A 16,131-nucleotide genomic window follows, 5' to 3' on the forward strand; every position below is an offset into this window, starting at 1 on the left:
TTGACCCCCACTACCTCATAATCAGGCAGACCAACCCCCCCCCCCACACACACACACACACCATTGACCCGTTCAAAAGAAAACATATTTATTAACTCTCTTGGGTTCTGGCTGGCTGCACTTCTCTCATTTGCCTAATCCATGCCCTGAAGCTATGAATTCTGACAGATGATGAGTCCAAGTACACTCAGATTTATTTGTACTTCATCACAGCTGCCAGGAGAGAGAGGAAACACAGGTTAGGAGACATCCCTGAAGCTAGGAGGATGGTAGATGCATCCTACTGAGCAGAACAGTGCTGTCGCCGCAGGTCAAAACAAGGCACTTAGTGTCAATCACATGGCTGGGGGCCTTGTTAAGACCTCAGAGCAAAGTAACATGCAACAGTGGTGGCAACACTGAGCAGCTCAGCAGGATGTATTTTAAACAACTACCAGGTGTTGCTCTGGAGGACTCTGGATCTTCTGGGAAGATCCAGAATTAAATGAATTAAAATTCATTGTAAGAGGGTGTATCCCAGTTCCAATGCTGAATGGGCCAGACATCCTCAGGTTCTTCACACCAGATCTGGGGTTGAGGCCATACATCATGCAGACACTCCACCGAGAGGGGTTGGGGCGGACAATTTATTTGGCCCCTGCAGCCAGAGTAAAAGACAAATAGGTTTGAAAACAAATCAAGCCTAAACTCTCACTTGAAGCCAATATCATGGACATATCATGAGATGACATGAGTCACGGGAAAATATGATGTTGCTGGATAAAGTGGGAGGCCATGGTACAACAGGTAGAATACTCAGGTAGATTGACTCAAACAGGAAGCCACAGCCCTGGGTTTGCAAAACCTGAGAATGGCTGACAGGGTCTCTTGGAGGTCTCTCATTCATGGAGTCATAATACGTCAAAATCAATTTGATGGCATACAAGAACAGCAACAAAATGCAGACATGGCCATTTTAAACATGCTGGTAACATTCACATTAAAAACATATATGCCACTCAAGAAATCCAGCCATAAGAAACATGACTAACCCTGGGATGCCTCCAGCTTCCATTTTGTTAGCCACTGTCACGTCTGTCGACCACACGTCATACTGCCAGCGCTTCTGTCCCAGGACTCCACCCAGGACGGTACCACTGTGCACACCCACACGCATATCTACATCTGTTTTGGTCTTTTCTCGCACATAGCTTTGGAGAAAGGAGACAACCATGAGAAACTAAACTTAATCCAATTCTTAGGAAAACTCATCTGACCCACCAACATAGAGAGAACCAGTGTTTTGCTGTTAGAAATAGATCTCCAACTTTTCACTAGTTTCCCTGTAAGTTTAAAACACAGGTTTTAAATGAGGTGTGGGAATACTCTGATACAAGTTGAATCTTCCTTGTCCAAAATGCTTGGGACCAGAATTTTTTTGAATTTTTCTGGATTTTGGAACACCTGTACTTACATATATATATATATATATATATATATATATATATATATAATTTATGATAACTCTAAAGCAAATCTACCATGGGTTTTTCCTGGCAAGATTTGGTCAGAGGCTGTTTGCCTTTGTCTTTCTCTGAGGCTGAGAGAATGTTGTTTGCCCAAGGCCACCCAGTGGGTTTTCATGGCTGAGCTGGGATTCGAACCCTTGCCCCCAGAGTCACAGTTATTGTCCAGCGTTCAAACCAGTACGCCATGCTGGTTCAATGTAGCCAACAGCACATTTAAAACAATACAGATTATAGCTATGCAAAATCTTCAATCGAAGAATAATTATAAAAGTTATTTTGAAAACAACTAAACAATTTAAAAAGTTTTAAATCAAGTTTAAAACATGAAAAACATTTACACTCATTAAAAACTAACATACAATCCTTTAAAAAGTACCGCACAGCATTAGAAGTCAATTTCCGACAGCATAAAATGTTTTAACTTGTTGATGGAAGGAAAGCAAGCACAGGGTCAGCCTAGCCTCCCTAGGGAGAAAGTTCCAAAGTGCCCTCTCCCTTGTTCCCACCAAACAAGCCTGAGAAGGTGGTGGGACAGAGAGGAGGGTCTCTCCAGAAGAACTTAGAGCTCTGATGATTGCTCATAAAGGGAGATGTGGTCCTTCAAATAGCCTGGACCAAAGCCACATAGGGTCAAACAAACAAAGCCAGAGAGGAACCAGAGATGGGGTAAACTTGCAAGCCATTACAGGGTTATTTCAGTTGCTTCTTTGCAACCAAGCATGGGAATTAAAGGGTTTGTCCCAAGAGATCAACAGAAAAAGTAGGCTTTGAGGAAGGATTTGAATGGTGAGGGAATAGTAAACTTGAATGTGGAAGATGGGTAGAGAAACAGGTAACACAAGGAAAGGAAAACTGCTTTTGAATAATGAATGGAACTTGAGCTTGTAACAGTCCCAAAATAACTTTGAGCAACTCCAGCCTTCCTCTCTTGTTCTGTAGCTTTAGAATTTGAACTACAGTTCCTTGTTTCTATAACTAAGCTAGTAAGCCAGATTTCATTGTTGCTGTCCACTAGTAATTTTCCATAAACATCTCACGTCAGGGCCAGATTTTTCCATCTCGGAGGTCTCTGCTCAGCACTGATTTTTGTTTTAGAAAAGTGGCGGAATAATTACTGTAGCGGGAAGAATATTGTTTAGCTATAGCTTCATGGGTTGAGGGGGATAAAAGGCCTGGAGAAATATTTTTATCTCATGGAGAAAGATCATCAGCCACACACGGTTGCAGCTCAGCGACAGACCCACTTCAATGGAACAATCTCACAGGTAGAAAACAGAAAAAGACCTAAAAGGAAGGAGGCAAGAAGGGCATGCTTACGAAATGGCTTCTACCATAGCAAGGCCCATCATGATTGAACAAACAGCGTGGTCTTCCCGGTAGTCAGGTAGTCCACAGATGCAATAGTAACAGTCTCCCAAGATCTTGATCCGGAGCTGATGGTACTTCTAGAAGAACAGGGAGAAAAACAAGGCACAAAGCTAAGGATAGAGGTGAGGAAAATGCATCCTGTAAGCTGCATGCAGCCCCTGGGCCACACTTTTGTGGTCCCTGAAGCCTTCAGCCAGTTCCCCCAAAAACCCAACTCCTTCCATTTTAAAAAAATGCCATAATAATAATAATAATAATAATAAATTTTATTTCTACCCCGCCCTTCCATATATATGATAGGGCGGCTTACAAAATTATTAAAACATTCCAATACAAGATAAAAATACAATATAACAGTTAAAAACATTACTACAAAAACGGGAACAGGAAAACAATAAAATATACATGTCAGGGGCAGGAAAAAAGAGAAGGAGTTTACAACGGTCCGGGGTCGAAAGGGAAAAGGAGAGCAGGAAAATAAACAGACAATCTAAGATGGGAAGGCCAGCCGGAATAGATGTGTTTTCAGCTGTGACTTAAAGACAGCTAATGAGGCGGCGGAGCGAAGCTCTGCAGGGAGCTTATTCCAGAGAGAAGGGGCAGCAGTAGTAAAAGCCCTCTGTGAGGTCCGTATCAAGTTGGACCTAGGGACCTCCAACAATTTGGTCCTGGAAGTTCTGAGTGTGCGAGGCGGATTATATGGGGAGAGGCGGTCCTCCAAGTACCCTGGGCCCAAGCCATTTAGGGCTTTATAGGTCAAAACCAACACCTTGTATTGAGCTCGGAAGCAAGTAGGCAGCCAATGAAGGTCTTTTAAAATAGGTGTTATATGGTCCGACCTGGAACTACCAGCGACCAGTCTGGCTGCCATGTTCTGCACCAATTGCAGCTTCCGGGTTTGGTACAAGGGTTGCCCCATGTAGAGCGCATTGCAGAAGTCTAATCGAGAGGTTACCAAAGCATGTACAACAGATTCAAGGTCCTTTCGGTCCAGGTAGGGACGCAGCTGGCGTATCAGCTGTAGCTGATAACAAGCACTCCTGACCGTCGCATCCACCTGAGAAGTTAGCTGGAGCGACGAATCAAGGAGTACTCCCAAGCTGCGCACCGAGTCCTTCAGGGGGAGCGTGACCCCATTCAGGACCGGGTGACAGATCTCACCACCCGAAACCGGGGAACCTATCACCAGTACTTCCGTTTTCCCTGGATTCACACTGAGTTTGTTCTCCCTCATCCAGCCCATTACCGACGCCAAGCAGGCATCTAGAGGAGAGATGCCATCCTTAGTTACTGCATCAGTCGGAGACATAGAGAAAATTATCTGGGTGTCATCAGCGTACTGATAACACCGCGCCCCATGTCTCCGGATGATCTCTCCCAGCGGCTTCATGTAAATGTTGAATAGCATAGGGGACAAAATCGCTCCCTGAGGGACACCAGATGTCAGGGCCCTCCTATCGGAGCGACAGTCCCCCAGCTCCACGATCTGGGATCTGCCCGATAGGTAGGAACGGAACCACTGCAAAGCAGTGCCCCCAATTCCCAACTCCCTCAGGCGTCCCAGAAGGATACCATGGTCGATGGTATCGAAGGCCGCTGAGATGTCCAGAAGCACTAACAGGGACACACTCCCCCTGTCCATGCCCAGACGGAGGTCATCAACTAAGGCGACCATGGCAGTCTCAACTCCATAGCCCGCCCGGAAGCCGGTTTGAAATGGGTCCAGAAAATCGGTGTCATCCAAGATCGACTGAAGCTGGAAGGCGACTGCTCTCTCGATCACCTTCCCCAAAAAAGGCAGCAGCGAGATGGGTCTATAGTTATTATGAAGCAGGGGGTCTAAGGAGGGCTTCTTCAGCAGGGGTTTAACCACTGCTAATTTTAATTTAGCTGGAAACTGACCCTCACTTAGAGATGTGTTGATTATGCGGTGTAACATAAGTCGCACCACATCCCCCCCCTGAGCTGTCAGCCATGAGGGACAGGGATCAAGAGAGCAAGTCGTCCTCCTAACACTTCGGAGGATCTTGTCCACTTCATCGGTACTAACAAACTCAAAGTGATCCAGTATAACAGGGACCACGGACGCTTCGGACACCTCTCCTGTATGATCTGCATAAATACTGGCGTCGAGATCAGCCCTTATCCGAGAGATTTTATCCGCAAAGAAGTTGTTAAAATCGTCGCAGCAGGCTTTAGATGACTCCAAAATAGGGCTCAGGGTGGGAGGAAGCCGAGTTAGCTCCCTCACAACCCTGAACAGCTCTGCCGGACGCGACTCTGCGGACGCAATACGTGCAGCATAGAAAGAATTCTTTGCTGCACGTATTGCCACTCCATAAGCTCCATAAGCCATGGATTTGGGGTGATTTTCACCCCAAATGCACATAATCCAGGCTCCCAGCCATATGCCCTACCCAGAGTGCTGTGTGTGTTTGGTCTGGTTTTGTTTTGTTTTGTTTTTGTAGTGGTCCAGCATCACACCATATTGGCACCAAGCCACATCATACTCATGCCAGGCTATCTTTTCTTATGCTCCAGTGCCTTGCTCAGCTATTGTAACAAAGATCTTAACAGTTAGGGTGTACCTCAACCTAAGGCTTGTAGGAGCAGAAAAAACAGAAGGTAACACGACTAGGAGAAAAGGAAGAATGCAGGCAAGGAGTCAGTGCAGTGCATGGAAGTCTAACGTCAAAATCCTCCATGTGCTTGCAAGGCGTAAATCATATAATTATCATTTTGCTGTCCCAGGTCCAAAAAGATCTCGAACTGAGTGTGCTCAGAGGGCTACACAAAGTCAATTGGACCACAGTGAGAACTGGATTCTCACAAAAGCCCCTGCTATGGTGACCTCTGCCTTGAGACAGAGTATAGCTGCAATTATAGCAACATTTCTGTGGCTGCATCTACCCTGCAAAATGAATGAATGAATGAATGAATCATTATTTGTATACCGCTATTCCCATGATCACAGCGGTTTACAACAGTAATAAAAACATATCGAAACTACAAAATCCAATAAAAAGAAATCCCCCCCCACATTAAACAATACAGTACAGCAATAAAAATATCCATCATTCAATCACAGTTAAAAACAGTTAAAAACCAAAGCACCAATTACATCCAATACAATACAGTAACACAAGGGGAGAAGAATGGAATTAGGGAACATGGGGGAAAGCACTTTGACACTGCTTTAACTAACATAGCTCAATGCTATGGAATTCTGGGAGTTGTAGTTTTGTGAGATATCTACTTTTCTCTGTCAGAGAGCACTGGTACCATAATAAACTACAAATTCCAGGATTCTATAGGATGGCGTCATGACAATTAAAATGGTATCAAACTGCATTCATTCTGCAGTATGGCAGCAGCCTATATTTCATACAAAGACTAGAAATAATGATTTTCCCTGTAATGCACTAATTTTTGGGATGAGGACATAACCACAGCCATTTTCCAAAATGACATTAACATCTCAAAACATGATTACTTCCCACTCCACACCATGTAACAAATAATCTTCGCTTCTTAATGGGACTGCGGACTAAAAATGCTTTCTTTGGACATTTTGAGGGAATTTTCTTTAAAATTTGAGATAATTTTCTTACTTTTTAGATGGATTTTAAAAACAGGGGGGTAAGCAAAGGGTAACGTAAAAGGTAATATAATTAGTGGCTTCAAGTAGTTTTGATGTATAGTGACCCTAGAGTGAACGTTTCATGTTATTTTCATGGCCAGATTTGTTTAGAGAGGGTTTGCAACTATCACCTTCCTCTGAGGCTGAGAGAGTGTAACTTGTCCATGGTTATCCAGTAGGGTCTTCAACCCTGATTTCCTGGAGACCTAGTCCAACATTCAAAACAACTACACAATGCTGGTTCTTAACACAATTGGTTACTTTTAAAAAAAGTCAATAGTTATGGGAGTTGCATAATTAATTACAGTCACCCCTTTGTTTTCGCGGACTTGAGATCCACGTTCCTTGCATATATGCAATTGGGAAACGGAGGGGAAAACAATGGGGAGCACGCCCCCATTCAAACCAATGGGGCTTGAATATACTCAAATTTCCATTTTCGCGAGGGGGTCTGGAACGGATCCTTCACAAAAACAGAGGGCTGATGGTACTTTCAAAAAGCAACAGCTGATGATATCCATGTCACTGATCTTTAGGGATGCTGTCTAAGATGCTAAACAAATCTAAGTACCTTAGAAAGTTCCTTTAAATTAAAATCTAGAGCAAATTCATTTTATCACTCAGACAGAAACCACTAGGCACCAATTTCAAACTCCGGTGACTTTTCTTTTTCTCATTGTAATACCCCAGTAATGAAATTTTCTCCCCACAATAAGTTCCTTTGGCACCAACTCCACCCAAGTCTTTTTTGGCAACAGGTTAAGACCTTTCTATTTCTCCAGGACTTCCAATGTAAATCCTTTTTTGTTGTTTACTGCCTTCTAGTCAATTTTGACTTATGGTGACCCAATGAATAAGAAATCACCAAATTACCTATCATCAACAGCCCTGCTCGGGTCTTGCAGACTCAGGGCAGCCATAGCTTTCTTGAATGAATCTACCTCTCTAGCATGTGGTCTTCTCTTTTCTGATTACCCTCGACTTATAAAAACCAGCATTATAGTCTTTATAAGTCCTTTGTTTTCAGGATATGGCCCAAGTATGACATGTTTTAGTCATTTTGGATTCTAGAATTCAGGCCTGATTTGCTCTAGGACCCATTTATAGGTGATTTTTAAATTTTATTTTAGCAGTGCATAGTACCTGCAGAACTCTCCTCCAACACCACATCTCAAATGAATGTATTTTCTTCCTGTCAGCTTTTTTCACTGTACGGTTTTCACAACCATACACAGAAATAGGAAATACTATGGGGTAGACCATTCTGACTTTAATATTTAGCAATATATCTTTACACTTTGGGATCTTGTATTGTTCCTTCATAACTGTGCTTCCAAATCTCAATCTGATTTTTCGACCTGCAATCTCTGCTCTGATGATTGAGCCCAAGTATGGAAAATCTTGAACTATTTCAATGTCTTCATCTTCTACTTTAAAACTCATTTTAAATTTGGCTTGTTGGAATTCATCTAATGGTACTCAGTTATGAATTATTAATCATGGCATTTGTGCTTTAAAATCCATAATCATAAAATCATAAATTCTGAGAATCCTGAGTGAAGAGCCAGCAAAAACAAATAATTCCATCTGCTTCTCTGAAGAAGAAAAGAATCCCCAATTGCCCTAGACAATATATTTTGTTCTTTCAGTCTTCTTGTTTTCATACCCAGTCAAGTGATAGCCAACAATTCATGCAAATCACTTTCTAATATGAGTATCTATACTTGTGCCTTAAAAAAAATACTGTATGTAGATTAATTTTAAAGGTTAGTTCATACTACTCAATTATAGCACTGTGGTTCCACTTTATCTATCATGGCAATATCGTACAGAATCCTGGGATTTGTATTTTTGGGAGAAGTGTTTTAAAATTCCCAGCCAAAGAGCTCTGGAGCTTCTAGAAATTACAAACCCCATGTTTCCACAAGATGCAGCCATGATGCTTAAAGTGAGATCATATATTCCACTTGTGAAATGTGAAAATAAAGCTATCACTTTATTTTTGCCCTGCCTTTTTCCCCTTAAGGAGCCTTACAAGAAAAAAAGAAATACAGTTGAACTTTGATTTTTTCAGGTTTAACTTTTGCAGATTTGACTATTCACAGGCTTGCCATCGATAATTAAATGTTGGGGTTTTTTAAAGTTTTGTGGCCTACTGTGGAAAATCATAGATGGTACATGTAGAATAGAAAATGTAAAGACCCCCCCCCGCAAAAAAAATTAGTAAGTCATAAATGTATAAAGTAATACAAAGTATCACTGCTTCCCTTCCAAGTCTGCCGTGGCTGCTTTCCTACTTTCCAGCCACATCCAGGACTACAAGGCCCAGCATGCCCCGTGATGGCAGGACAGAAGCAGTGCTTCATTCTGGTTCCTTAGCCCAGAGAGACAGGTATATAAACTGAGTTAAGGGGGGGGGGGAGCTAGAGATATTCGTGTTTTTTTCCATTTAACCCCTAACCCCATGAATCTGGAGGGCTGACTGTACAAGTAAAACCACATGCAGCGAGTCAAGATTAAAATCGCATTGTACTGTCTATAGAATGAAAGCAGTTTAAAACATTGATTTTATTCAAAACATTGAATAAAAATAATACAGCCAACAAAGAGAAGTTATTTTCTTGTAAAGCCTGCTGGAACAGAAAGGTCTTCACCTATCGATGAAAGGGGAACAAGGAGGGAGCCAGTCTGGCCTCCCTAGGGAGGGAGTTCCAGAGTGTGGGAACATCTACAGAGTTGTTGTTCCAATACATGTGCCTGCAGATGTGATGGGCTTGAGACAGGAGCCTCTCCATATAGCATATATAAAACTGTATACAGTGGACCCTTGTTATACGCTGGGGTTTGGTTCCAAGATCTCCTGTGTATAACAAAATCCGTGTATGCTCAAGTCCCATTACATATAATGACATAGCAAAATGGTGTCCCTTATAAAAAATGGAAAATCAAGGTAAATTTATACTTTTTTGGAACATTTTCAAACCGTGTATGCTTAAATCCGTGTATAAAAAATCCGTGTATAAGAAGGGCCGACTGTACTAGAGAAGAAGTAAAGAGGAAAGAAATGCCCCCTTTTATTATTTTGTTGTTGTTGTTAATTGTAATATCTTGCCTTTCTTCCAATACAGGACCCAAAGCAGCTTACAATAAGGTTAATGCAAGAAAAGAGACAAAAACTTGATGGTATAAAATTAAATAAAAAAGATATTATATTAATTTAAGTTTAAAAATCAATGCTAATATCATTTATGACCTCAGTAATAAAGATATAAATTCAGCAAACCTTTTAGTTAAAGATGTTTCTCCTGCCAATTCGTCATCAAATGCATGCTAACAAAAGGAGAGCAGGGAGAGGGCTAGCCTAGTTTTCCTTAGGTGAGAACCCCACAGTTTGGGAGCAGCCACCAAGAAGGCCCTCTCCTGTGTCCTCACCAGATGGGCCTATGATAGTGTTCAGACCAAAAGAAAGGCCTTCTGCAAGGATCTTAAAATTTGGACAGGTTCATATACATGGAGACATGGGCTGCACCCACACTGCAGAAACAATGCAGATCTGACAGTACTTTAAATGCCATGGTTCAGTGCTATAGAATTCTGGGAACTGCAGTTTTGTGAGACGTTTAGCCTTCTCTGTCAGAGAACTCTGGTGCCACAACAAACTACAATTCCCAGAATTCCACAGCATTGAGCCAGAACAGTTAAAGCAGTCTCAAGCTGCATTATTTCTGGAGTGCAGGTGCAGCCATGGCCTTTTAGACAGCCTGATCTCTGTGTAATTACATGCAGCTACGGTTTGCTCCAACTACTTCTAGTTACTTAGATGAATTTAAGTGAGGAGTTGGAAATACTCAAGAGGACAAATATCAAAGCTAAGAAACTTACTGCTGCTAGTTTATCGAAGCGTGCAAAGAGTTCATTGAGAAGCTTCACCAATTCCTGGGCACTACAGGAAGATGACAGCTGCGTGAAACCAACTATGTCAGCGAAGAGGATGCTGTGGGGGAAAAAGGCACAAGGACCAAAGAAGATTAAGATGGTTGCTGAACAGTTACTGCCAACTAGACACAACTGACAAACTAGTGTTATCTGTCTGAAGGCAAATAACCTCCAATCAATGTCCAATCATCATTCATGCAATCAGCTGTGACCTATCTGCTGCAAAATTAATCTTTCCAAGAATCCCAGATTACAACACATTTCAAAGTAAAATTCTAGCCCTTTTGACTCAAGAGCTAAATGGAAGATGAATAAGGACAGGTTGCTTACCTGTAACAGTATTTCTTCGAGTGGTCATCTGCGAATACATACAAATGGGTTTCACTGCGCCTGCGCAGTGCTGTTCGGAAACTTCTAGAATCACTGGGCAAAGTTTACTTTGCAACATATAGAAACTTTTTGGCGGTAACTCCGCCCACCCGTTATAAGGCCCCTGCCTTCCCACTCTTTCCCCAGTTCCGCAATTTTTCCGCCAAGCAGGCGATGGAAAGAGCCAATAAGAGCAGGACACTGAGGGGATGGACGGGTGGGATTTGTATGTATTCGCAGATGACCACTCGAAGAAATACTGTTACAGGTAAGCAACCTGTCCTTCTTCTTCGTGGTCTCTGCGAATCATACAAATGGGTTTAGACTGACAAGCTTAGGTATGCGGAGGAGGGAGTGTCCTGAAACCAAAGCTATGGTAAACCAAAGGTATATTTATTGAAAGAATAAACACCCTGAACCATAAAAAGAGTCAGTCTTTTTGTTGAAGCACAGACCAAACATAGCAATAACATTGCTAAACCTGAGAAGGGAACCAGAGGTCATGCAACACCAGTCCCATAGATATTGTGCAAACCAACATTCAACAAATTGGAACAGTGGCATATGTACGTAAGTGCTGAAACACAAACCATCAGTAGTGCAATCAATGCAACCCTGAAACCAACACAGCCCTCCCGAAAGCTGCGTCTCGGATGGCTCTGGTGTCCAACCTATAATGCTTAATAAAAGTCAGAGGTTGGGACCAGACAGCAGCCTTGCAGACATCCTCCAAGGGAATCCCCGACAGGAATGCAGAGGATGCTGACATTGCCCTTGTGGAATGAGACCGAACCCTGCCCGGGAGAGGTTTGCCCAAAAGTTCATAGGTACCGGCCACCCATTTGGAAAACCTCTGCGCAGACACAGGCAATCCTTTCTTCGGCTCCGAGTAGCACTGGAAGAGTCTTTCGGAGCGACTGGAGGCAGCAGTTCTGTCTAAGTAAAAGGCCAGTGCTCTCCTGACATCAAGAGAGTGCAGGCTTCGCTCCGCATCCGAAGTCGGGTTGGATGCAAGAGTAGGCAACACAATGTCCTGGCACATTTGGAAAGCAGACACAACCTTAGGCAAGAAAGTAATGTCTGTCCGAAGAACCACCTTGTCCTTGTGAAACCTCAGGAAGGTCTGGTCCCTCCACAAGGCACAGAGTTCGCCCGCACCGCGGGCAGAGGTGATGGCCACAAGAAAAGCGGTTTTCCAAGTCAGCAGTCTCAAGTCCGCTGTGGCTATAGGCTCGAAGGGCTTGGACTGGAGCGCGGACAGTACCGCCTCCAAGCTCCAAGCCGGCGTCGGTACCGACACAGGAGGATGCAAGTTGGCACATCCCTTAAGGAACCCTTTCACTAAGGGATCCCTAAAAAAGGAAGCCCTCCCCCTGAATTGGTACTTAGCACAAATGGCAGATAGATAGCACTTGATGGATGCGAGGCACAGCCCCTCATCCAAAAGAGACATCAAAAACTCCAGCACCACTGGAGTGGACACTTGAGCAGGAGACAAGCCCTTTCGATCAAGGAAGAGGCTAAACCTCTTCCATTTCAGGGCATAGGACCGTTGAGTGGAAGGTTTCCTTGCAGCCAGGATCACCGTCCTCACCGCCTCCGGCAGGGCGGTTAAGGCTGTATCCTCCAGGCCACCAGCGGCAGGCTCTCGATGTCCAGGTGCAGAATCTGGCCGTCCTGGATTGACAACAGGTCGGGACGGAAGTCGAGGCGGAGGAAGCGTCTCCTGGAGAGGTGGAGAAGGGATGCGAACCAAGGCTGTCTCGGCCACCACGGGGTGATCAGGATCGCATGCGAACGGTCCGTTGTCATCTTGGACACCACCCTGATGATGAGAGGGAAGGGAGGAAAGGCGTAAAGCAGCTCTCCCGTCCAAAGGAAGGCGAACGCGTCTCCGAGGGATCCGTCCATTTGCCTTCTGGAGCAGAACTGGGGACAGTGGCTGTTCCACTTGGTCGCGAAGAGGTCGATCTGGGGGGTTCCCCACCGGTCGAAGAGGTCGCTGACTGTCTCCGGATGGAGCCTCCACTCGTGACACACCGAAGAAGATCTGCTTAGGCGATCTGCCAATTCGTTGTCCTCTCCTGGGAGGTGAATCGCCTGGAGGAGCACCTGTCTCTGGATGCACCAGTCCCAGATGCGAAGAGTGATCTCGAGCAGAGTCCTGGACCTGGTGCCTCCTTGCTTGTTGATGTAATACATCATGGTAGTGTTGTCCGTCCTGAGGAGGACCACGTTGCCTGTGACAGTGAGCTCGAATGCCCTCAGAGCCTTCTCGACTGCGAGCATCTCCAAAGCATTGATGTGGAGATGTTTGTCCTGGGCTGACCACTTGTCCCTGACAACCAGGTCGAGCAGGTGGGCGCCCCAGCCTTCCAGAGAAGCATCTGTTGTCAAAGTCAATTGAGGCTGAGGCTGATGGAAGGGCATTCCGATACAGACGTTGCGGTTGTCCAACCACCATCTCAGGGAGGCGGCCACCGGCCTCGGTACCGTGAGCCACTTTGACGGAGGGTCCTCCATCGGGGAGAAGACAGAGGAACCAGGACTGTAGTGGGCGTAGGCGAAGCCTTGCCCACGGTGTCACGAAGGTCATTGACGCCATGTGTCCCAGAGCAACTTGGACGTCCCTGGCCCTCACCCTTCTGTGGGAAATGCAAGGCTTCAGTGATTCTACTAACGCCTGGAAGCGGTCCGTAGGAAGGAAGGCGGAGCATCTTTCGGAGTCGAGGATGGCTCCGATGAACTTGGCCTGCCTGGCCGGAGTGAAGTGAGACTTTTCCTCGTTGACGACCAGTCCGAGAGAGTCCAACAGATGCAAGGCGAACGAAATTGCCTCTCGGAGGTCCTGTTGTGAGTCGGTGACAAACAGCCAGTCGTCCAGGTAAGGGAAGACCCTGTAGCCCTTCTGGTGAAGGTATGCTACCACTGGAGCCATGCACTTTGTAAAGACCCGTGGAGCCGTGGCAAGGCCAAAGGGAAGCACGTTGTAGTGGTATGCGGTGGAGCCGACGGCGAAGGCGAGGAATCTCCTGTGGGACTCCCGAATTCCAATGTGGAAGTAGGCGTCCTTCAAGTCGACCGTTGCGAACCACAGGCCCTGGTAGAGAAGAGGCAAAATAGAAGCCAAGGTTACCATCCGGAACCGGCGGTATTCGAGGAAGAGGTTCAATTCTCTTAAGTCCAAGATGGGTCTGATGCCCCCATCTGCCTTCGGTACCGTGAAGTACCTGGAGAAAAAGGCCCTGGAACAGTGTTCGGGGGGTAAGGGGGGATTGCCCCTTTGAGAAGCAAAGCGCGCACTTCGTCGAGAAGGGTGTCCGAGGGGGGGTGGAAATAAAAGCTCCGGTGGGCGGGAGCTCTTCGAACTCGAGGGAATAGCCCCTACAGACAATGTCTAGCACCCAGGAGTCGGAAGAAATAGAGGCCCATACGTTGGCAAAGGGCCTAAGGATGTCCAAAAAGCACAGAGGAGAGGCGAAGTGCGCGGGAAGTTTTCATGCCCACTTTTTGCCTTGATCGGGGTCTTGCCGGCGGTTCTTACGGTACCGGGAAGACTGATTGCGGCGGCCAGAAGACGAAGAGGACTGGGACGGGTACCTCTGGCGCTGAGAGCCCTGCTGGTGAAACTGGCGGTCCTGATAGGAGGACCTATGAAATTGACCTTGCTGCTGTTGCCAAGGGCGAAATCGCTTGCGGAAAGGGGATGGAATGGGGGCCGACATACCATGTTTTCTCGCCGCCGCCTTCATCCTAAACTTTCGATTAAGTCTATCGTCAGTCTCAGCATGGAATAGGCCCGAGTCATCAATGGGCATGTCTTCAATGGTGGCTCTGATGCTAGAATTGAGGTCTGAGCCCCTTAGCCAGGCGTGCCTCCTTAGGGCGATGGATGCTGCCATGGCCCTGCCCGAACACTCCACGACATTCCTGGACGCCGTGATGAGCCAGGCGCCAATGGAATGGGCCTCATCCCTGATTTCAGTCAGTGTCCGTTGCACCCCATCCGGGACGTCCGGCACGATCGGGGAGATGCCCTCCATCAGGGTTTGGACATAGGCGCCCATACAGGCAGTGTAGTTGGTCGCCTTCACTGCCAACGCAGCCGCTGCATAAGCTTTTCTAGCCAAGGCATCAATCTTTTTGGCCTCCTTGTCCATTGGTGATGCCGCCTGACGCTGCGTGGAGACCTGTTGGGCGCCCTCAACGATAGCCGAATTCTGACGAGGGTGTGAGGTCAACCATGGTGAGCTTGGAGCCGAGACCCTGTAGAGGGACTCTATTTTGCGTGGCGGGCCGAGGAGTGAAGAAGGGGCGTCCCAGGAGCGCTTGACCAAAGTCTCTAGAGACGGCAGGAATGGAACGGAGGGTGTCGCGTGGACCCGACCGTGAACCCTGCGCTCAACCGGGTCCTTGGCTTCCTCCTCAGGATATGAGAGCTCGATGTCCAGAGCCCTGGACATCTTAATAACATGCTCTGCAAACGACCTCACATCATCCGTCGGGGAGGCTATCTCCGGGTGGTGAAGGAATTGAGGGGAATCTCGAGCAAGCTCCTCTTCACCCGAGGCGTCATCAGAACCGATGGGATCTGGTTCAGAATCCAAAGAAACCAGCTCAACAGCAGCCACAGGCCTGGTGCGTTCAGTCGGTCGGGTCACGGGCAGCAAGGAAGGCGCCGACGACGGCCCTGGTTGGTCGGTAAGTTCCTCGGGTCAGTGTCGATCCTGGCTATGAGCACGGTCTTGTTCATGAACACGGTCCCGAACCGAAGTGGGCTTAGCCAAGGCGACCTCTCTAGGAACTGGCAAGAAGAACTGGTCAGTCTCCGAGTCGTAGAAGTATGTAGCATCATCAAGTACCCGAGCCGGTGAATGCAGAGCAGGTGAAGGGGACCTCGCTGGAAGATCACAAGGGTCCTCGTCATCTGAGAGGAGAAAGGGGAGCGCTGTCGAAGCCGACGGAGCTGGAACCGAAGATGATTGGACGGCGGCCCCACGGTCGCGATCCCTTACAGGAGAGTGGACCTCAACAGATGGTGTGGCGAGGGAAGCAACCATCACCGGGGAGTCGGGACGAGGACGGTCTCGATGATGGGCCTTCCGGGACCCAGCAGCCTCCTTGGATGCGGCCAGCCTCTTGGATGGAGACCCTGATTGAGAACTTGGATGACCACCTGATGACTTGGCCTTCTTAGCAGAAGAAGATGTCGAGACCGAGGCCGATGATTGCCTCTTTTTGCCAGACTTAGGGCGAGCAGGCGCATCCGGGGGAAAGAAGAGGATCGGTGACTCCGAGATCCTAGCCGCC

The 16,131-nt window shown here is 46.5% G+C and overlaps 1 protein-coding gene across 3 annotated transcripts in view; it reads right to left on the minus strand.

Annotated features, from left to right (window-relative positions):
* LOC149310345 (adenylate cyclase type 3-like) overlaps window positions 1-16,131 on the minus strand; it is a 135,969-nt gene that overhangs the window by 33,289 nt on the left and 86,549 nt on the right. For all 3 annotated transcript variants that reach the window (XM_089528763.1, XM_089528761.1, XM_089528762.1), the window contains exons 5-7: window positions 10,399-10,510; window positions 2,826-2,953; window positions 1,032-1,190 (exon numbers count right to left, since the gene is read on the minus strand). In XM_089528763.1, the coding sequence (XP_089384889.1) occupies window positions 1,032-1,190; window positions 2,826-2,953; window positions 10,399-10,510 (399 nt within the window). The remainder of the gene's footprint in view (window positions 1-1,031; window positions 1,191-2,825; window positions 2,954-10,398; window positions 10,511-16,131) is intronic.

Source organism: Sceloporus occidentalis, unplaced genomic scaffold (genome assembly GCF_023333645.1).
Source record: "Sceloporus occidentalis isolate IW3139 unplaced genomic scaffold, rSceOcc1.0.p SCAF_6, whole genome shotgun sequence".
Lineage (NCBI taxonomy): Eukaryota > Metazoa > Chordata > Lepidosauria > Squamata > Phrynosomatidae > Sceloporus > Sceloporus occidentalis.